Source organism: Crinia signifera, chromosome 2 (assembly GCF_055691185.1).
Source record: "Crinia signifera chromosome 2, ASM5569118v1, whole genome shotgun sequence".
Classification (NCBI taxonomy): domain Eukaryota; kingdom Metazoa; phylum Chordata; class Amphibia; order Anura; family Myobatrachidae; genus Crinia; species Crinia signifera.
This window is the reverse complement of record NC_139218.1, coordinates 31,364,286-31,387,224: the sequence shown is the minus strand read 5'-3', so window position 1 is coordinate 31,387,224 and position 22,939 is coordinate 31,364,286. Positions and strand designations below refer to the sequence as shown.

General features: G+C 41.5%; 1 protein-coding gene across 1 annotated transcript in view; it reads left to right on the top strand.

Moving 5' to 3' along the window:
- Positions 1-19,358, top strand: part of TMPRSS15 (transmembrane serine protease 15) — a 236,808-nt gene extending 217,450 nt beyond the window's left edge. Inside the window, exons 20-24 of the mRNA XM_083170669.1 lie at positions 333-498; positions 5,742-5,923; positions 12,942-13,037; positions 15,369-15,508; positions 19,142-19,358. Coding sequence (XP_083026795.1) covers positions 333-498; positions 5,742-5,923; positions 12,942-13,037; positions 15,369-15,508; positions 19,142-19,297 — 740 coding nt within the window. The 3' untranslated portion in view covers positions 19,298-19,358. The remainder of the gene's footprint in view (positions 1-332; positions 499-5,741; positions 5,924-12,941; positions 13,038-15,368; positions 15,509-19,141) is intronic.
- The last annotated feature ends 3,581 nt before the right edge of the window (positions 19,359-22,939 follow it).

The following is a 22,939-nucleotide window of genomic DNA, read 5'->3' as shown; positions in this document are numbered from 1 at the left end:
TGCAGACCTGTATTATTCGATGAGTCCCTTCAAGAACCACCTTTAATAGGGCAAGAAGCTCATATACCTAGATGATAAGCTGTAGAGGTTTTAAAAAAAAATTGATGGTCTGAGAGAAAGAACCTCAACATTTCCATTACTAAGCCATAAAGAGTTATGACATGAAGATAAATTACCAACCAATCAGCTCCTGACTGCCGTGTTACGGGCTATTTTTGAAAAATGACAGGATCTGATGCGTCTATGGTTTCTCAATCTCCAAGGCTTAGTACATCTGCTCTTTATTCTTTATAAATGAGTAGAAATCCATGTATGCATTTTTTCCCCCTTAGAATGTGGGAAACGACTTTTGGGCACATCAAAGATTGTTGGTGGTACCAATGCTGCAGTTGGTGCTTGGCCTTGGATGGTTGCTCTTCAATATAATGGGAGACAAACATGTGGAGCATCGCTGGTGAATGATGAGTGGCTTGTGTCAGCGGCACATTGTGTTTATGGGTAAGTTCCAATTGTTTTGGCATTTTATTTCCCAACATAATAGACCAAAATCTACAGTAGATCTTAGCAACTCCCTCTATAAATTCACAATGAGTGATCACCAAGTCATTCAATTGGATTCAGTACTGAATCCCGGCAGTCAGGATCCCGGCGTTCAGAATCCCGACGCCGGAATCCCGACAGCCAAAATCCCGACAAGGGGGGGACGTGGATCGCCCCCCCCCCCCCCCCTTGCGGGCTCGCTGTGATCGCCACGCAGCGGGCCCGGTGCCTCGCTACGCTTGGCACACTAATTTATTCTCCCTCCAGGGGTGTCGTGGACACCCACAGAGGGAGAATGTGTCGGGATTTCGGCGGTCGGGATTCCGGCGTCGGGATTCTGAACGCCGGGATCCCGACCGCCGGGATTTTTACTGCATCCCATTCAATTTAGGGGTGCCCCTTAATTTCACCCATGCTGGTGCTTTGAAAATAGAACTGTCTATTTAATAGTTTTGATTTCCTCTTTATAGTATATGTAGATGTTTATTTCACTCCTTAGAAGCACTTAACAAATCCATTCATAATCCATGTACTTTAAAACAATGGGTATTGAGAATTGGAGTTGTGGTGAAGTTGGCTTTAGCAACCAATAAACTTTGAGAAAGAATTTATCTAGCACATTATATAAACTAATAGATACTGTTGATGCTGTGAATTTATCCACTGGTCCACATCTCCACTCTTTTCTCTGATTGCACATTTACCTCTATGTACCTCTATCCATCTCCTCCGCTGTATACCATAGAAAGATCATTCCACTATTTTTTAAAGCCAAGACTGCCCTCTTTTAATCTACCTGCAGGACCGGTGCAAGCATTGTCTGTCCCAGAGGGGTGTGGATGCGGAGGATGACGCCGAGTTGCATGAGGGGGGGGGTTGTTGTTGACCTGCTCCGGGTAGGGAGGGCTTGGATGCGGCTGCCGCTGCCGAGCTGCACGGGGGTGGGAGGCGTCGCCGGCCTGCTCCAGGGGGTGATGGGATGGATGCGGTGGCATGGGGGGGGGACGCTGACTGGTGGTCAGTGTGATTCCCCTGTGCTACAGAAAAATAGCGTAAAGGCATGGCACAGGTAAAAATCATCCTCCAGGCATCCCAAAAAAAGTAGTAGGTTTTCACATGTTTAAGTTCAAATATTTATATACTTGTTCTTATTTAGTAATAAAGTGAACTTGTTTCATAAACTGTAACTGTAGTCATAAAATTGCTTGTATTGTCTAACATGCAATAGAAACATCAAAGCTAAGATCTGATTGGTTGCTGTTTTTCTGTGGTTTACTGCACAATGTCTCTTTTTATTATATTCTAGACACAAAGGGCAATGTTTCACACACACACAATGGCTAGTGCACAAATCAATGAAACAAGAGATTGCCTCCGTGCATCATGGTATTTTATTGCCACAACGTTGAACTTGTATAGTTTACAGGAAAATGTCATTCAATACCTGACTTCTGTCCAAGTTACAGTTCATACGTACAGTAATGGCAAATTTACCAATGAGTGAAATTCTTGTTATCCCACTTGAACATTATAAATTGTGCTCCAACCAATCATCCACTAACTGTCACGTATTTAAAAAATGACAAGAGCTGATTTGCTGGAAAAGAATATCACTCATTGATAAATCAATCCCATAAAATACAAATCCAAGTGCCAATACATTTATTTTTTTTATTTTTTTATTAACAGTTTCTTATATAGCACAGCAGATTCCATTACAGGTTCTTATATAGCGCAGCAGATTTCGTTGCACTTTACAATTGTAAATAGAGATAAAACAATCTGTGTAACAACAGACAGACATGGAGGTAGGAGGGTCCTGCTGCAAGGAGGGAAACACAATGACAGACACCAGTGATAGCATAGCAGAGCCATCAAGTTACAAGTCCAGAAGGGAAGCTATATAATACATAAGTGCCTCAGAGGGTTATGCGTGTGGTATTTAAATATGATAGGCTTGCCTGAAGAGGTGAGTTTTCAGGGAACGCTTGTAAGTTTGGAGGCTAGTGGAGAGTCTTATTGTGCGTGGAAGTGCACTCCATAGGATGGGGGCAGCCCGATGAAAGGCCTGGAATAGTGAATGGGAGCTAGTGATCCGTGCAGAAGAGAGACACAGATCATGTGCAGAGCAGAGTGGTCGAGATGGGAGATATTTTGTGATAAGTAAGGAGATATATGCTGGTGCATTATGGTTAATAGCTTTATATGTGAGTAGAAGTGTTTTACATTGAATACAGTAAAATACAGGCAACCAATGAAGGGACTGGCAGAGCGGATCAGTAGGCGATGAGTGTTTTGCTAATAAGTCTGATCTGTGACTAGGTTTTTTTTTTGTTTTTTTCTTTCTGACAAATTCCTTCTTAGATGGACAAAACCATGTGCACTGCAGGTGGGGCAGATGTTACTTGTGCAGAGAGAGTTAGATTTGGGTGGGTTTTTACTTCAAAGTGAGATCTACTGTATATTGAAGTGTAAATATAAAGCAGTCAGTATTTTCCCTGCAAAGAAACAAAATAACTCACCCAAATCTAATTCTCTCTGTACATTTTACACCTGCCCCCCTGCAGTGCACATGGATTTGTCCATCTAAGAAGGAAATTGTCAGAAAGAGTGAACCAAAATAACCCCCTATATAAGGTGTAGAATACATACATTATCACGCTCAATAAGACAACAGATGGGAAAATGTGGTGTAAACACTAACTGTAGAATAAAATAGCAAACCAACTTTTGCTAGCTACAAAAAGATACAACTTCTTCAGCATTAATATATAATTTACTAATTTACTTATTTTTTGTAAATGATTGCATTTTGGATAATTTTATTATCAGAGATTCTGTCTATCATTTATCAATTGTCTCTTTAAAAATTGTAGACATAATCTGATTGTTTGCTATGCGCAACATTACCTCTTCATTTTTAGAAGCTCTAGTAAATATACTATTATTAGTCACATTGTCACTTCTTATGATCCTGACAATATCTTTGTATTTTGGGCTAACATGCCAGCTGTCCCATGGAAATACATTTTCATTGAAATGGTCTGACTGCATAGAACATGTGGCTTGTTTATTCAGCCTAGACGGGGGTTTCCCTGGACGGGGGGTAAGCCTTTAGTTTGGGGGTTCTCACTCTCCCGGGGACCTGGCCCTGGTTGACCAGCCAGGGTGATCATGTTTTGGCTGAGGAACCATATGTAAAAAGTGTCCCCTAGCTGTGGCATGACACCGCTGTTTGAGCCCAGTGCTGGTTGCTGAAATATGGGGGACCCCTACTCCTTTTGTCCCCTGTATTTTTGGGAACCAGGAGCAGTCCAAGAGCCTAGTGCTGGTTATAGAAATACAGAGGGACCCCATCTCTCCCCCCCACCTGTATTTCTGCAACCAGGAATGGCTCACTGAGCCCAGGGCTGGTTATACCTGGGGGGGGGGCACTCTTGTTTTTTTTTTTTTATTATTATTATTATTATTATTATTTATTTGGTTTTATATTTTTTTTACACAGAAAATCTGACTGATCTGTGCAGGCTTCAGCTACATAGGCCTGGAAAGTAAAAAATTATTTTTCAGCCATATTTTAGGCTGAATTACTGGCCCAATTCAGCCCTACCAATAATAGTAAATTTGGATTGCCAATTGAAGTGTATGGTGAAATTCGTACTTGCTCTTTCGATGGTGTATTCATTAGTGACATGCAATAGTAATGAAAATATCAGTTGTAAAAATATACACCCGTATACTTTGCTTAGTAATTTTTTTAAAAATTATTTCATGTCCATATATGACATACTGTAAAGTAGCGAGTCGATCTTAGTAAATTTCCCCCTCAATCAGACAATATACAAAATAAAAATTTCTAAAATAAATTTATTACATTTTCAATAAGATATATTAAAATAAATGATATGGCTTTAAAATTAAATATTTGTCTTACTTGAAGAGGCTGTAGCACTTTTTGTGTGCTATGTCAATGTAATATTGAGTTTGGGATTCATTTTGCTACAAACTGAACATAAAGTAGGCAATATTGAAACCAGAGAGAAAGGGAATTATTATTTCTACCTAACAAATAACTAAAATGCTAAATGCGGAAGAAATGTCGTAGGACAAACGGCGCAAACCATGTAAGGAAGCGGTTATGTGCCCTATATCTCCGCTCTTAAGGGATTATTCAGTATGGATAAAGCAAAGCAAAATTTTCTCTAATGGGCAAAAACATCCTGCACTCCAGCCATTATTTACCCTGCACAGAAACAAAAGAACTCACCGAAATTTCTCTCTGCACATGTTACATTTGCCCCAGCTGCAGTGTAAATGGTTTTTGCCAACAGATAAAGATTATGCTTTAGAGATCCTTACTAAATTAATAGAGCGCATCTTGCGAGTGTCTTCGGACGAGTAAAATTTACATAATAAAAACAAATTGGAAAATATAAATTTTGCCTCTGTGACTTATTTTGAGTTAAGAAACTTATTTACGGGACATAATGCTTCGCTTTAATTTCAGACCACTAATTCTTCCATTTTGACAGCCTCTCTGTATATATTTATCCGGTGTGAGAAATTCAATATTCAAACAGTTGTTAGTTGGCCAATCCCAACTCAGGTTATTTATATTCATGTGTTTGGTTAGCATATAATACTGATTCGCAGGAAATGTGTGGTTAGCAGATAAACCCTTTAGCGATATTCAAATTATTTCCCATTTTGGTTCTAAAGCAGATATCAACGGCTGTGTTTACTGCATTTAGCCTTGCCTCATGCCGTAATGAAATGCCAAGAACCAATCTTTCAAACCAATTGTTTCTCAGATAGAGAGCTTACTAATCATTTGCTTCATGGGGCTGATGACTAATTGACTTGAGATTTTTAAGTTAGCTGTTTAAGGAATCATAATAATTAAGTTAATAGCCCCTTCATAATTGTATTGTGTTTCCCGCTACTGTTATAATTTATAGTTTTCTGGCTGTAATCAAGGAATCTGCTGATAATTGCGTGTTAGGAAACTTGAGTCCTGCGTTGCAGTCAGAAAACATTAAGCGCTTTCCAATTAAAGTAAACGGCCTCGTTTAATATGATACAAGGCACAAATTAGGTGAACTGCGAAAGAGGTCAAAGATTAACACAAATAATTCAGGGGGAATCATTAAAACTCCTCATCAGACCATTAATAATTTAGAACTTTTCTTTCTAATCTGCAGAAGAAATCTAGTACCAGGCGATTGGAAAGCCGTACTTGGAATGCATGATAGTTCCAACTTGACTTATCCGCCAGCAGAAACAAGACTGATTGATCAGATCGTCATAAACCCGCACTACAATAGACGCACCAAAGATAGTGACATTGTAATGATGCATCTAGAATTTAAAGTAAATTATACAGGTAAGTAAATAATACAGTAATCTGCCTCATAGAACTTTCTGTATATTGAATATACATGTACAGCTCCCCTTTTCGAATGGCTTCGGCGAATTGCATAGCCGCCGAGCCTTTCGCAAAAATCAGGATGGACAGCGGCAGTAATGGGGCTCACCCATATGAATGCCCATGTTTTATGGGCATCCCTATAAAAAACATTGGACGTTCCCATGAGTATGAGGGCCGGCCAATGCCGGTCCGGGGCGGGCGGCTGACATTACAGTACGTCATCTGCCCGCCCCATTTTCGGCCAGGCACACTTCAGACTGGCTTCTATTTGCGAAGGCAGGAGAACCATCAAATGATTTCTCCTGCAGCGGATGTGTTTTTGTTACACATCCCCTTGCATGTTACCGAGGGGAATTGTGGGCGGGCATTTGAAAGGATGGCGGGCGGCGTCGCTGGAGCTCGGTAAGCTGTGATGTTTGCAACTTACTGAGCAAACCTGAATCAGGATAAATGTTCGAATAACCTAATCTTCTGTATAAAACCTATGACGAATGTAATAGATTTAGAGGTTGTATTTTTTTTAGCTTTTGCCATTTAAACTGATGTTTTATATATATTATAATATATATAGAGAGAGAATACAGTGGGTAGCGGGGCGGCACTCCACAGAGTGTGATAATTCCTGGTGCCTGGTCTGTAATAGAGAAATGAAATGCAGTACACTTACCCCCCCCCCAAAGGAAGGATGAGACCGGCACTCAGACGTATTGGTTGAAGAAAACGGTGTTTATTCCATGTGCATAAAAAGCAACATCAGCTGTCCCGACAGCTGTTTCAACTGGGCTAAGCCAGTTGTCATCAGGGGACTATATATATATATAGCTGCAAAATAGAAATTTTTATTTTTATTTTTTTCAACTATGTTATCATTTCTAAATCTAATGGCAGCTAAATGTATAATGAAAAAGTTTTTAAACCTTAGCGGTTATCATAAGACAGTGGAGTCATTGTTTGTAGGGGACGGTTACTGTACTGTACATCTAGGATCTTGTCAAAAGTAACCCTGTATTTCTACAGATCGGCCTAACACATTTGTTTTAATGTAAGGATTTGAGTGTGTGTGTGTGTGTGTGTGTTGGTACACAATATTCAATAGACAATTAATAGATTCCTAGATGGTAAATACTAATATTAACTCCCAAAGGTTACATGAGTGTGATTATTAGTTCACCAGCAGAAGAACTGTTCATTGACACAATACATCATTTGGATGTAATCTGATAATAGGGTCACCCAAGTCATATACTTATACTTGCCTCCTGATGTACTCTCCTCATCCAATCAGAGATTCCCTCCATGTATTACTAAGCATTCATGTGAAAGTAAAGACAGGTTACTACTGAGACCAAACCCATTTGCTGTCCATGTAAAAACTATAACTATATATTGGGGTATCACAAATATGGTCTATATTTGTGATACCCCAATATATAGCTATAATTTTTACAGTTGTTGTTCATAACACAAGCTTGATGAACCTGTTTGTGGCACTACAATATATAAGGAATGAGCTTTTTGCTCTGACACCAGCCTTCAGTAGGTTCACTAAGTATTCCTCTTCTCCACATCACAACAGGGAGGCAAGGACTCCAACCCCCAGACACAGTAAATGCATAACCAGGGAACGGTATACAAATTTACTTTTATTGGTTTGGAATGTTAAAAATGCAGCATAACACTGCTTTTCACAGAAGTAATAAGCAATAAAATATTCAACTTCTAGGAGCATAACACTTCTGAGGTAAATTATCTCACATTAGTTAATGAGAAGAAAAATAATTTCACACAAAATGCTACATAGTAAATTTGTGTACTTTAAAACATTTAGCAGTAACTTTAATCACTGTTTTTATAAACAATTGGGAAGACTGCTCTAATACTCTCTTTATCTTGCTCACATTATTATTTATAAGGCGCCACAAGTGTTTTGCAGCGCCGTACAAAGGAACGGTATAGGGAGACAAAACTTGGCATTACATGGAATAAATAACAAAAAGAGAGTACAGGTAAAGAGTGCCACAGTTCAATACACATTACAGCTTAAATATAAGTAGTGAGGACTCAATCAACATACTATAAGAGGCTTGTGGCCAATGATGGAGATGAGTATGAGGACAAAGATGGTTACTGAGTGTTGGAGTATAGGAGAGCTGAGAGTGACATGTGAAGAGAAGAGGGCTTTGACAACAGGAGGGAAGAGGGCCCTGCTCTGAGGAGCTTACAATCTAGTAGGAAGGGGAGACAGACAGATTACAAGAGGTGCAAGCAACGTGTGCGGTGGCTTGATAGCAGGATGTAAGCAGGCAAGGGGTCGGAGAACCAGCCTCAGGACTAGTTTATGTAGCGGAAGGGTACGCTTTGATGAATAGGTGAGTTTTCTATGTCCATTTGAAGCTTTGCAAGGTCGGGGAGAGTCTAATGGAGCGAGGGAGTGCGTTCCACTGAAGGGGTGCAGCACGGGCAAAGTCCTGTACTCTAGCGTGCGAAGCAGTGATCTCTTATCCTCATCTCTCTCTCATTAATTTGTTTTTCTTCCTCACTCTATGCTTTTCAATAATTCTAACACTATCTCTCATCCTTATCTCTAGCTCTCTCTCAACTGCTTCTCTCTCTCTCATCCTCATCTCTCTCTTGTGTCCCAGCCTCTCTCTTTTTCTCATCTGTCAGTCTCTCATGCTCAACTCTCTCTTGTTCTTATCTCTCTCACTTTTACTAATTTGTCTCTCTCATCCTCTTCTCTCTCTCTCGCATCCTCGTATCTCTCATTTGTGTCGTCATCTCTCTCTCTCATATTTCTCTTGTGCTGATCTTTCTCATGCTTGTCTCTTTCTTGTCTTCATCTACATCTCTTTCTCTCATCCTCATGTTTTCCTTGACCACATCTCTCTCTCATTTCGTTTGTCTCTCTTATCCCCATCTCTCTCTTATCCTTAACTCTCTCTTTGCCTCTCATCCTCATATTTCTCTCATTCTCATCTCTCTCTCATCCTACTTTCTCTATGTCTCTCATCCTAATAGTTCTTTCTTCCTGACTCTATACCTCTGTATTATGCGAACACTATCTCTCTCTTAATCATCTCTACCTCTCATCTGCTTCTCTCTTTCATCCTCCTCTCTATCTCTCATGTCCTAACTTTTTTTCTCATCTGTCAGTCTCTCATCCTCAACTCTCTCTGGGTGAGATGTACTAAGCCTTAAAAAGTGATAAAATGGAGACTGATAAATCTCCAACCAATCAGCTTCTACCTGACATTTTCCAAACACAGCCTGTGACATAGCAGTTAGAAGCTGATTGGCTGGTCATTTATCACTTTCCATTTTATCACTTTTCAAGCTTAGTACATCTGGCCCTCTCTTTCTCTTCCTCGTCTGTCTCTCTTGTCCTCTTCTATCTCTCGCTTCCTCAATATCTTTCACTCTTGTCCTCATCTCTCTCTTAATCTCGGTCACTCACTTTTTTGCCACCATTCTTCAGGGTGCCCTTACATTTTAAATCCCCCTGTGTGCCCTCCAAGCCCCAGACTGACACTGCTAGAAGCTAACTGCTTTCCTTTGTCATTTATTCAATGATAGGTTCCAACACTCCAAATCACACTATGGGCCAGATGCGCTAAGCTTCAAAAGTGATAAAATGGAGAGTGAGAAACAACCAGCCAATCAGCTTCTGCCTGATATTTTTCAAACTCAGCCTGTAACCTCACAGGTAGGAGCTGATTGGCTGGCTGCTTATCACTCTCCATTTTATCGCTATTTGAGTGCATCTGGCCCACAGAGAGGACATTTAACAAGAATGAACAAACCTTTTAAAATATAGGTACTTATGTAATATTTGGACTCCCGTTTTTCTTATGAGACCGCGTCCCCTCGCGGGGCTCGCTGCGCTCACCACGCTTCGGGCACGGTGGCTCGCTGCGCTCGCCACACTATATAAAATCAACTCCATGCGTAGTTGGATAGTAGGGGTATGAAAAAATGGGGTGCATTTAACATGGGAGTCCAGATAATACATAAGTACCAAAATATATTATCTAATGCAATAAATTGTTTGTACATGAAATATCTCTGGCCATTAAAATAAATACATATAAAATAGGTACACGTTAACATAAACTACACACAGTATATGAATGTGTAAAATTTTGATGTAATTTTGGATCGCAGAGCTTTATGCAGATTGAGTAATTCTTTGGTTTATATTGTTTTATTTAAAGCGACAATGCGTGCAGTAAATATATGTGTAATACTAACAAGTCACCAAGGCCCTTATTCTGATTGACGCGGACTTTACCGCGTACTTACGGATCGCGTCTTTATGGCGTCTGCGCATGCGTGGAGAACGCTACGCGCATGTGCCACGCCTTGACTCGGTACCAGTTCGGGCAAATCCCGTCCAAAACTGTTCACCGCTATCAGTCGGGAAATAGGGGCGTATTATGGGCGTCATGCGGAATGACACATGGGCGTAGTTTCAAAGTGGGCAAAACGGGGCGGAAACATGGGCGGACACGGGGGAGTACACTTATGTTGGGGGGCGTACATTCGGAAACCACTCCGAATGCACGCGATCAAAAAGGGCAGAAATGTGCGGTGTCCACAAGTGTACTATTGCTTTGCGGACACCACTCGTTCATGCGGTAGGCGAACGTACGCCTAATGACTACAACCATTAACACCTGAACCCAATAGAATCGACTCCTTTACTCATTACTCACTAATAGGACGCTTGTCAGTGCTTTAATTGAAACCATTGCACTTCAATTGCTGTAAGGGTTAATGTGTGCAATGCATGTGTTAGGCATGCTTGTAAGGATATATTGGAATCTAATTGATTCCAATTCCAAATAAGCATTTTTTTATGAGGATAGGTAATTGAATAAGTGGGTCATGTGATGTATAGCAGAAGATACTTCATAGTGGGTTGTTTGGCGTAAATACTCCGCTTACGTGCGGTAGCACCGCTTGGCTCCCGTTCGGATGCGGTATTCCCGAGCATACTCTGTAATACTCTGTAATACCGTGCCCAATCGGAGTGTTTCTCCCGCACACGCATGCTTTGTATGTCGTCCGTAAACACGCCCTGTTCTTAAAGAGTGAGTCCGTCCGAATGCGGAGGACCCGTGGGCGTTTCTACGGACGATGGCCGCACGCGGCAAAACACCGTGGCGTGCGGACCGCACCGTAAGAATGCGGGAATATCCGCACCGATCAGAATAAGGGCCCAAGTCTGGATCTGCAGCAATGAAGTGGCATTCTGTCTTCCAGTACTGAATCAGAATAGTTCACAGGCCAAGCCAAAAAAATCCATATTCCTGCAAATAGTTTTGTGGAAGCGGGTTTATTACTGTTGCCGCTGTGTGAAGCTGGGATTAGTTTTCATGCCTGATATACACAACATTCATAGTGTCAAAAGGTCACACAAATCTCTCTGCTTGCCTTGCTGATTTGTTTCAGCACAAAATCACACTCTATTCAGCACTTTATTCATTTGTCCAGGATCTCTATTCTAATGTTCCCAGTATAAAACACCTCCGCTAGGTGCTAAATTCTGTCCATATAGATTTTGAGTTTCAGTCTTGGTGTGTCTGTCCACACTGTATAATTCAGACCTACATTTGTACATTCAAACGTTGACAAAATTTAAAGGGCCGGATGCATTGCGCTGCCATATGGGATGCCGGGCGAACATTTTTAAAGGGGCAGTCATTTACAAGACAAAACTATTCCTTGTAAATAATAGCACCTTTAACCCCTTGAGTGGTGGGTTTTTCTGGGGCAGGACAAACCTATCAGGGCAGGTTTGTCCTGCCCCAGAAAAAACCACCACAGACCTTAGGAGCAGCCTCTCCCTTGTCGCCTACCCCTTCCCACCTGTTCTCACTACCATCTAGTGCCGACTCCCCACCCCGGGTTGCTGGGGTTCCCCTGCCGCCGCCAATCACAGCAGTGACCAGGCGGCTGTCTCTGTGATGTTTGGGGAGGCTCCGGGGACTTGGGCTGCCAAACTCTGATTCCCCCCGAGCTGCTCCGAACTTTGCAGAGCGGAGCCTGCCACCTGCTCACTGCTGCGAATGGCAGCAGCAACACTGAACCCCAGCGTACGATTGCCAGGGTGGGGGTGTCAGCACTGGCTGGAGTTGGGGGGGAGCGACAGGGGCGGTGCTTCTAGTGGTGGTGCGCCAGTGGTGCACAGCTGGAGGCACCACTGGCGCACACCTATCAATCAGCGGCATGCCCAGAAATTTCTTGGGTGAGCCCACGCAGGCAGCGCAGCTCAACCCAAGAAGTTTCCGGGCATACCACCGAAGTGGTTAAAAAAACCTCCAAATTCAGCCGGCATTTGGCAAGGCCGCCAGACTCGCAGCGCATTACATTTGGCCAAGTCTTTGAAAAGAACTGGGATGGTGATGGACAAGTTTTATGTCTGGGGTGGGCCTGAGAACACATAAGGCTGCATGGCATATAGGGCTGCATGGCATATAGGGCCACATTCCTGTTTGTACACTATAGCTGATTATCATGCAGTGGAGCAATTATCGGCAAACTGCACATGTGCTGCAGTTTCAATGTGCAGGTGCGAAGATGCCGCCACAATCTTGCTCTCAATAAGGATTCCACAGAAAAGTGATTGACAGGATGTGCGTAGCCATAGACCGATCCTTAGACCTGATGTTCGTCATTTCTGTGTATACCTTGCAAATGAGTTTGCAAAGGCTGAGGTAGGCCTCTCTTTATATTTTAGGATATCCGTTTGAATTTCAAATATTAGCAGTTTGTAGACTAGAAAATCCCAATAGTATCATGAATTAGGCCCGTAGTTTGTAGACAAATGTGTAACATGATGGACATTGTACCTAATATTGTTGTGCTGCTCCTCTTTAATACTGCTCATTAATTAATGGCGATTACTTTATGTAACATGGTGTCATGATTTCTAATTACTATTATTTACATATTTTTATCTGCCCGCTGACAGATTACATACAGCCAGTGTGTTTGCCGGACAGCCAACAAGCATTTCCAATAGGATTCAATTGTTCCATTGCTGGATGGGGTCGCTTGCAAAGTCAAGGTAAAATAACTGTATACTATGACAGTGTAACAGCCAGCCCTTTAAAGGAGCTGGCCACCCTTATATGTCACTCGTGGATTTGTATACACCCTCTCTCAACAAACACATTTATTGCAGTGGGGCAAATATGTATTTGGAAAGCCACAGATTGTGCAAGTTGATCCACTTAAAAAGATGAGAGAAGTCTGTAATTTCCATCATAGGTACACTTCAACTGTGAGAGACAGAAGGTGAAATGTAATAGGATGAGAGATTCAGAAAGTGAGAGATTTAGTAAGAAATCTTTAGGTTTTTTTAAAGCGACAATCATTTACACTGCAAAATCAGTGGTGATGTCAGCGGGCAGCTGACATCACCATATGTTCCTGTATGCAAAACATCCATTCGCAGCTGTGCGGGGACCCGTCCGAGTGAGGGGGGGGGGCAGGCAGCATTGCGGGCGGGGGGCGGTGTTAAAATCAGAATAGCCGCCTCTGTGTGTTATAGAAGTATATTATGTGTTAATTGGTCTAATAAACATGTTTACCAACTAAAGATCCCTGGAATGTGATGCAGTCAGGTCCCTGGTACTCAGAATCCCAACCACAAGAATACAGACATATCAGAATCCTGACGGATGGTAACGATGAATTCAGAAGATTGGGTTAGGCACTAATAGGAGGGTTAGGCTGTTGGGGTGGGGATGGTTAGGGTTCTGTTGCGGTGGTGGGCCAGTTAGGAGTAGGCTGTGGAAGGGGACATTTGAGGGGAGATTCTCTATGCAAGAAATGCGGTAAAAACCCCGTTATCGGGGTTTTTACCGCATTTTGGGATGCTGTAAACATCCCCCGCCGGGTTAACGCGGCGGGGGGCATCGCCAGAAAAATCTGGCGATGCCCCATAGAAGCCAATGGGCTTCTACCGCATCCCACCGCCACCCCGCAACGACCCCCGCCGCCCCGCATCGCCCCCTCCTCCCTTACCTGTGTCCGGGCAGCACAGCGCAGTGCTGCCCGGACCTTTGACCTCCTCCCTGCACTGATCCTCTTCCGGGTGCAGGGAGGAGGAGAGCCCGGCGCAGCAGCAGCAGCAGCGCTGGGTGTTTGAGGGAGGGGGGAGCCCCCGGGACCTGCTGGGACCCGGCGACTCTCACCGCAAAGGACAGCTCTTAACGCAAGAGCTGTCCTTTGCTATAATTATCGCATATGTTACAACATATGCGATAATTATAAATGCGATGGGCGGCGATGGGGGGCGGAGATTCTTGGAGAATCTCCCCCTTGGACTGTGGGCAGGATGGGATAGGGTTAGTGAAATAACATATTAACTGATGGGCTTTCATGCAAAACCCTCAGTTTAAATGTTAAACTATAGTTACAATAATATCTACAGAACGTATGCATCACTTTCTGATAAGACTGGGGATAGGAAGGAATTTGTGGGCATTTACTACGATATAGCAAACTAGTAAGCCCGCTTCGAAAGGTAGTAGATGCAGTTTCATTCGAAGCCAACAGATGGCAGTGTTTCGGAGCCACATGGACGCTAGACGTATATATGATGTTTTCAATACGATTATTATTGCTAAGCAGGTTTTTATATGGGGGAAAAAAAACATAAATTCTGGGACAATTGTTAGATATCACCAGCAATATTGTACCGTGCATGGCCGGCGTCCGAATATAAAACATTGTTTATGTTCTATAAAAATGACCTAAAATAGCTTACAGTATGTTCATTTTATCTATTCCTTGCATTACTGCCACGAACATCTGTGCATTATTTTTATGGATTCTTGAAAATTCCAGTAACATTTCTCAGAAACGTACATTTCTGGCCTATAAGGCTACAGGAGAGGTGAGAAAGGCTGCCTGCAATTCAGCGGATGCATTATACAGCCACAGTCCCCATCCTGATTCCTTGTACAATGGCCGCAAACATTTCTAGTCAATAAAAGACACACAAAAAAAAGTTTTTTAAAAACCCCTTCCACTAACAATCTCATCAACATGGCGATCGAGTTTATTATGCTGTATTTCTAAATCAAAATTTATGTGATGAAATCATTTTAATAACCCTATAAACCAGCACTGTTTATTGCATCCATGATCATAAAAAGCTAGTAATTACTGACCTGCTTTGCAATCAGGCCACCAATTTAAAATCGCAACTGCTGGGAAATGCTGATTCAATAGATACGTTGTGTAAAAAAAACCGGACAGCTTGAAATTAAATGTTTAGGACTGCCTGCGATGATACTTGTGACCGCTCTTCCTACCCTGCCTCTTCATAGCTCAGAAATGAATTTTTAACTGTTTTTTTATTTCTGATCGTTTCGCTGCTGTTCTCCAGGTGCCATTCCAACTATATTGCAAGAAGCAAAAGTTCCACTGATAACCAATGAGAAATGTCAGCAGAAAATGCCAGAGTATAACATAACCAACAGTATGGTGTGTGCCGGATACGAAGAAGGAGGAACTGACACGTGCCAGGTATACGTACAATACAGATAGAGGCAAATACTGTATATTTCAGAGGCGTAACCCTTGGAGGCAATGGAGCCATCTGCAACTGGGCTCCTTCTCACAAGGGGGCACCTCTCCTCTCCTGCAAATTTGAATTAGTTAATTAAAAGCTGTTGATATCACATTATTTGCTTTTATATATTTTTTGTGATTTTTTACATTTTGTTTCTATTTTGACTTTAACATATATCAGCTGTTACTTTATGCAAATTACTAGTTAAAAGCCCGTCAAAATGTCGGCTTCTGCAACGTGCTTTCACTTTGAGCTGGTACTGTTTTTACTTTCCCTTTGAGCTGTGACAGTTTTTAGCCAACAAACTCTTCACCCCACCACCAGTCCCTATCTGCTCCTACCTCCAATCTCTGTCTTCACAGCTCCCTCTCTACATACAGTATCCAGCAAGTTTAATACAGATCAGTGTCCCTGAAAAACTGCTTTTGCTTTCTGCTATGACATCTTTTAGCAAACACAGAAGTACTTTGGTCCATCGAGTGGCCTCTAGTGGTCAGTGGCGGTACTTTACCTCATAGAGGTGAGAGGGTATGGGTCATAGGGAAGACAAGAGGAAGGTTGACATGCGTTAGCATGACCACTGAAGGTCGACATGTCTGGAGGTCGACATTGGGTTAGGTTGACACAAGCATTAGGTCAACATGGGTAAGGTCAACAGTCAGATGGTGGCCATGGGATTTTTCCCTTTTTTTATCCCGAATGTCAACACTAATTTCACCATATTTCGGGCACGGTGCCTCGCTATGTTCGGCACACTGTTATTCTCCCACCACACCCTAGGGGATGGTAGGGCATGAAATACTGCATGTGGGCACATGTCGGCTCACAAAAAGAAGACTATCCCCACGTCAACCTTTTGACTCTTGATCTTCCCCATGTCCACCTAATGCATGTGTTGACTTAATGACCCGGTTATAAGGTCAACACATGATTTGGTGGACCACCTTCAGTGGTCGAACAAATACATATCTGCCTTCCTCTTGTCGACCCAATGACCGTATACCAGATGAGGTGTAATAAGCTTTGTATATTAGAGATATTGTTGTTTTTTACCCAAACATAGTTTCTAAACAGGATATTATATTTTATAAATGACAAGAGAAAACATTCAGCCATGTAAGGCGTAAAACAACACAAGAATTCTGCCGACACCTCTTTGTGTCCCACAGTAATTACAAGCAAAATAAATGATCTCTGCTTAGTAAACTAATTCACTTTGCTTCCACCCCTTAAAACTGCCTTTATGGTTATTAAGCATTCTTTAACTGTAAGCATTGATTTAGGGCTTGTAAGTCGATAAAGATTTACTGCTGTTTGGACGTACAGTAGAAGCAAAGCTACGGTGCAGAACATGGACCGAGAATTAACATACCTGCCGGTGAAACACTCCATCACGCAGAGTTTATGATATACTTTGCTAACCTTCCTGGCAGTGTCAGTGCAGCAGTCACATCTACAATGGCTCATTCTGTAGGAATGCTTCTACGAATGCGTTGGTGGGTTTGGAGAAAAAAAAAAATCAGATTTCTTTGTGTTCAGCCAAGGATATAGAGAACCTATTTATATGTTACTATCATGAAATAACGGATCAGTTGGACAGATGAAGAACATCTTAGCAGTCTTATTATTATTATTATTATTATTATATACATTTTATGAGGCACCAAAGATGGTTGGCAGCGCTGTCCATAGGGCACACATTAGAACAATACAGGGTACACTTAACTAAACATAACAGTAACTGAGGGCCAGATGTACTAACCTTGAAAAGTGAAAAAATGGAGAGTGATAAGCCACCAGCCAATCAGCTCCTACCTGCCATGTCACAGGCTGTGATTGAAAAAAATGACAGGTAGGAGCTGGTTGGTGGTTTATCACTCTCCATTTTATAACTTTTCAAGCTTTAGTACATTCCACAGATAATAAATAGCAGCACAATTCTTATGCTGGGTGCACACCAGAATGATCATGATCTTGAGACGACGATGGTTGCAGGATCTGCTGGAGCACACAATCTGCTCACGAACTGCATCCAATCCGATTCCGATCTGTACCCAGTTGAAGGGGTTCTTTTCAAATCCTACCTGCAGCAGCAGCAGGTAAAATCTGCAAAACGACCAGCGGGCATGGGACGGGAATCGGTTTAGAATCAGATCTGAAACATGCCAAAACATGCCCAACTCACATACAATCAGTCAAGATTGCATTGAAATTGGGGGAATTGAGGCCTAATCGTTCTGGTGTGTACCCTACATTTGTACGCAGTACAGCTGAGATGTAGGGAAGCAAAGGAGTTGGGGCAGGTGGTCGTTGGTAGAGATGACTGAACACTAGTGGAGTGGGCGTTTACCAGACTGAAGAGGATCGAGGATGGAATTCTCAGAGAGGTAGCCAGTGAGACAGCTGTATATAAGCCACTTAAGTAGTTTGGAGGCGAACGGGAGAAGAAAGATTGGACCATAGCTAGAGGTTGAGGAAGGCTCAAGGTTGCTTGCTGCAGTCTTTGGCCTAATCTAGATAAAAGCAATATTGCCAGCTGTGACGTGGTCAAAATTGACTGGAAATTCAGAAAATTTATGTTATTGTGGTTTAATAATAATTTAGGATCAAAATTATGCCAAATTATTTGATTTTAGATTTTATTGTCAATTAAAAAAAAAAAAAACAGCCACAGCATTTTTTCTAAATCAGATTACAAATTAGAACCTAAACCAAAACCAGCAAAAATGGTCCGGAGCACAACTTTAGTAACAGGGCACTTAAAAGCTGACTGGCTGATACATTCTTTGCTTGGTTAAAAAAAAAAAAAAAACTAACAGTACTATAAATTACATTCTACCCAGAATTTGCTTACTGTATATCCAATGCAAGATTTTTCCTATGCGGCCTTCCAAGTAAAATCCATTATCTTGCTCAGCCTTGGTGAAGCCATATGCAGTCCGTGAGAACGCACTGGCTTCACACTGACTGGCAATGACTTCCTATTGGAAGCCCTACTTGCCTGTCCCCTGCCTGTCACTGCACTGGTGTTTCATCACTTCAGGACTACCAGTCTGAGGAGCAGTAGACAAAGAGCTGGTTTCCTGTATGAAGCCACTGCCTGCATTTCCATGCAGCTCTAGCTGGGTTCTATGGGCTGCTGCCGATGCAGCCCATAGAAGCTGGTGCTGTGCGCATGTGCAGTACCATCGCCAAAATTGCACATGTGATGAGCCTGCATGTGATGAGTCAACTGCATTGTACAGGCACCAAACTTGCACAGTGGGGGAGCCTCGGCAGCCTCCCTCCTACGGTCAGGTATTAACCGCCACAGCTTATATTTACTATCTAAACAAATTATTTTGAAATGCATGATTTACAGTTGGAGCCCCTGTCAACTTTGTTCCTTAGGTCGTGGCTCACCATGGCTAGCCATGGCTATCCTATTGTTATCAGCAGCAATACAATACATAGAACAATAAAGTAGGGTATTAGCAAATAATCCTATTACTCCCTTAATCCAATTAACAGGCTAAATGAGGAGGGCTCCATCTAAAATATAGCCATAGGTCATACAATTATCAACATCTCTTGTAATGTTATTCTAGGGTGATTCTGGTGGCCCCCTCATGTGTCAAGCAGAAAATCGGTGGTTCTTGGTGGGAGTGACGTCATTCGGCTATGGATGTGCACAGCCAAATCGACCTGGAGTTTATGCTCGAGTAACAACATTTTCAGACTGGATTCAAGACTTCCTGATTTAGAAAAGCTATTCAATCACGATTTGCACTTTTTCTGTAAAATAATTGTTAATTAAGTGTATTATAGTTGGTAAAATTCTAATTATGGAATTGTTTGTGATAAAATAGCTTACAATTCTTACAATTACTAAAATTATAATTACCTTTGATACTCAATAAGATGTATATGTCATTTAAAGTGGAATTTAATATTTTTAAATAAATCCATCTATTTTATTCCTTGAAACTTTTATTTATATAGCGTCAGAAGCGTAACCCTCAGAGGCTATGGAGGCTTCAGCCTCCAGGCTCCAAGCCCTAAAAAACTGTCAGTTTAAAGTCAAACTGGATCATCCAAGCAGCTTTAATAAAGCACCTGACAGCCTTTTGAGGTAATCTCATGTATTTAGTCCATAAATTGGTCAACTACTAATGAAACTGTGGTTGCCCTTCTCTACCTATCTCTCATATCCTGTTCTTTGTCATTAGCCTTCTGTCAATTTGTAGTAATAAGCTCTCACAATTTATCTCTGAAAAGCAATATATAACACTAAGGGCCTTATTCTAGTTCACTCTTTCTGACAAAATCCTTCTTAGATGGACAAAACCATGTGCACTGCAGGGGGGCAGATGTAAAATGTGCAGAGAGAATTAGATTTGGGTGAGTTATTTTGTTTCTGTGTAGGATAAATATTGGCTGCTTTATTTTTACAGTGCAATATAGATCTCACTTTGAAGTAAAACCCCACCCAAATCTAATTCTCTCTGCACAAGTTACATCTGCCCCACCTGCAGTGCACATGGTTTTGTCCATCTAAGAAGGATTTTGTCAGAAAGAGTGAACTAGAATAAGACCCCAAGTCATTAAAAAAATACAATATGAATGACTTTTATTTGCCTGTCATACAGTATGCAGTGTGAGCGGATTCGGTCAAAATCCCGACGGTCAAAATCCAGACGGTCAAAAAACCGACAGCTATTGATCGATGGTCAAAATCCCGACATGGTCAAAATCCCGACATGGTCAAAATACCGACATTTAAAATACCGACAAGGTCAAAATCCCGGCATGGTCAAAATCCTGACATTTAAAATCCTGACATGGTCAAAATACCAACATATCGAAAAAGTCAACATGACTTTCGGTCGACAGGTCGCGAGGTCGACTTGGGTTTTTTCACTGGGTTCAACACAGTCAACATGGACACAGTTGGAATTGAAACCGCAGCCCCTCACATCTTTCGCTTCATTCGCTATGCTTCGGGCACACTATTTTATTCTCCCACCACGCCCTTGTGCAGGGCTTGGGAACACCGGCCCTCCAGATGTTGATGAACTACACATCCCAGCATGCCTTGCATCAGTTTCAGCATGGCCACATAGAAAAACTAATGCAAGGCATCTTGGGATGTGTAGTTCATTAACATCTGGAGTGCCGTGGTTGCCCAGCCCTGCCCTAGTGGATGGTAGGGCATGAAATACCACCTGTCGGCACATGTCGGGACGAAAAAAACAGAGAAAAAACCCAAGTCGACCTCGCGACCTGTCGACCGAAAGTCGGGATTTTGACCTTGTCTGGATTTTGACCGTCGGTCAATGGTTGTCGGTATTTTGGCCATTGGGATTTTGACCATCAGGATTTTGACTGCATCCTGTGTGAGCTGTGCTAAGTGGAAACATAAAAGATCAAGAGAGAAGAGTTTATCTAATATCTAACTTTCCACAGCTGAGAGATTTCTTTACTTAGTTTAACCATTGCTAGTTTAAGCTCTGAGCTAATGGACAATTTTCATTTATATTCTTGACTCCCTTTGAAATACAGTGTTGATTTACTCGCATACACAAAACTTTAAGATGCTCATATTCTTCTCTTGTGCTGTGTCTGGACTAATACCTTCTTGCCTTATATGCTTCTTTGTTCAAGAATTAAACATGCAGCAAAGAATGTGGAATGCATGTTGCTGTAACCCATACTTATAAAACACTAGCTGAGGTACCTGACATTGCTTCGGTTTGGTTGCGCAATTAGAATTACTTATTTATTTTATTTATTTACAGTTTCTTTTATAGTGCAGCAAATTCCGTTGCGCTTTACAAATGTTGACAACACTGTAAGAACAAATTGGGTAAAACAGACAGACATAAAGGTCGGAGGTCCTTGCTGCAAGTTTACAATCTATAGGGAAATTGGAGGGAAACTCAAGGACAGGCACCAGTAATAGCATAGCGGTCCCACCAAGTTGTAACTCCAGAAGAGAAACTATCTAATACATAAGTGACTCTCAGGATTAGGTAGGTGATACCTAAATGTGATAGGACTTTATTATTCTCTTGTGTTAAGCTTGACAGCTCTTCATTCAGACCCAGGAGGTGGCTGCCTAGTGTCATTTGTGTTGATGGAGTTTTCTTGTAGACGTAATCCCCACACTTTCTCTAAGCAGCAATTTTATTTATCAATGTTTTTTGAGGAGCAGTGCCTTTGCATTTTTTCTGTATATGTAACATTTTGTAATTTTTTTTGTATTTTATTTTTCTATTTTTGGAAGGTTAAAATTTGTTTATTATTTTTGGAATTTTTGTTTTGTAGAAGTTACACCATGAACCCAAGCACTTACTTAGGCATCCCAGAACTTTTGTCATCCGGATGTGACATTTTCATCAAAATCCATCTAGTAGAAGGCCCAGAACATGCTTGCTGGGTCAAAGGTCTGCCCGTCATATACCAATTTGACATTGGACAGAGGTCCTGACCACTCCAATAGTCATCCCAGACCATTTTCCCTCCCTCTCTTAAGTTCTCGTTCAAATCCATCCAGCAGAAGGCCCGGAACATGCACATGGTATTCCCGGCATACACGTCTCTGTGGTCGGCTCCCGGATCTGACCACATTTTAGTGGTCGAACCCCTTTTTTTTAATCCTGATTATGCAAGTATAGCACTGCAGCAGACCAGCATCTGTATTCCACTTTCTCTAGTACCTGCCTAGAGTGATACATTTCCAATCTATGGTCCAATTAATTGTGCCTAAGAAACAGAACAGTTCTTTAATGGTAACCTTACATTTTTTTTAATGTTACAAGAGTCATTAGTAAATTGGATTCAATGTATTATTTATACAGTAGTATAATAGAATTTGGAGAGATTTTGCTTCTTTGAAAATATCTATGCATGGTATGCTTAAAGAACAATGTACCAGAATGCCTTGTGTCTCAGTTCCAATGTCTCTATACAAAGCCTGCTCTTCTGTAATTATCTCTGAGGTATACTTTGACACTCTTTATAAAAAAATATTTGAACATTTTTAGAATGATCAGAGGCAAACTCTGTCTTTATTAACGATCGCTCTGAGATTTGAATATCTTTTATATGATTGTGAGGTCACATGGCTATTGAATTGGCAACAAAGAAAATTGTACAAAAAATACCTATTTGACATAACACGTATATGAGTGTTGACGGAAGAACTGTCATTTTGGAAAACTTATAAAGGAGTCTTTTTATTCTTTATGAACACATCCCATTACTACGTCTAATATTTGACAATGTAAAATTGTCCACTTGCCAGTAAGATTACCCATAATTTCTTTGATTTCAGAGCTGCAATTTCAGTGTAAGCACAATGTACAAACCAGATTGCAATCAATAGACAATGTTGTGGGCTTTCT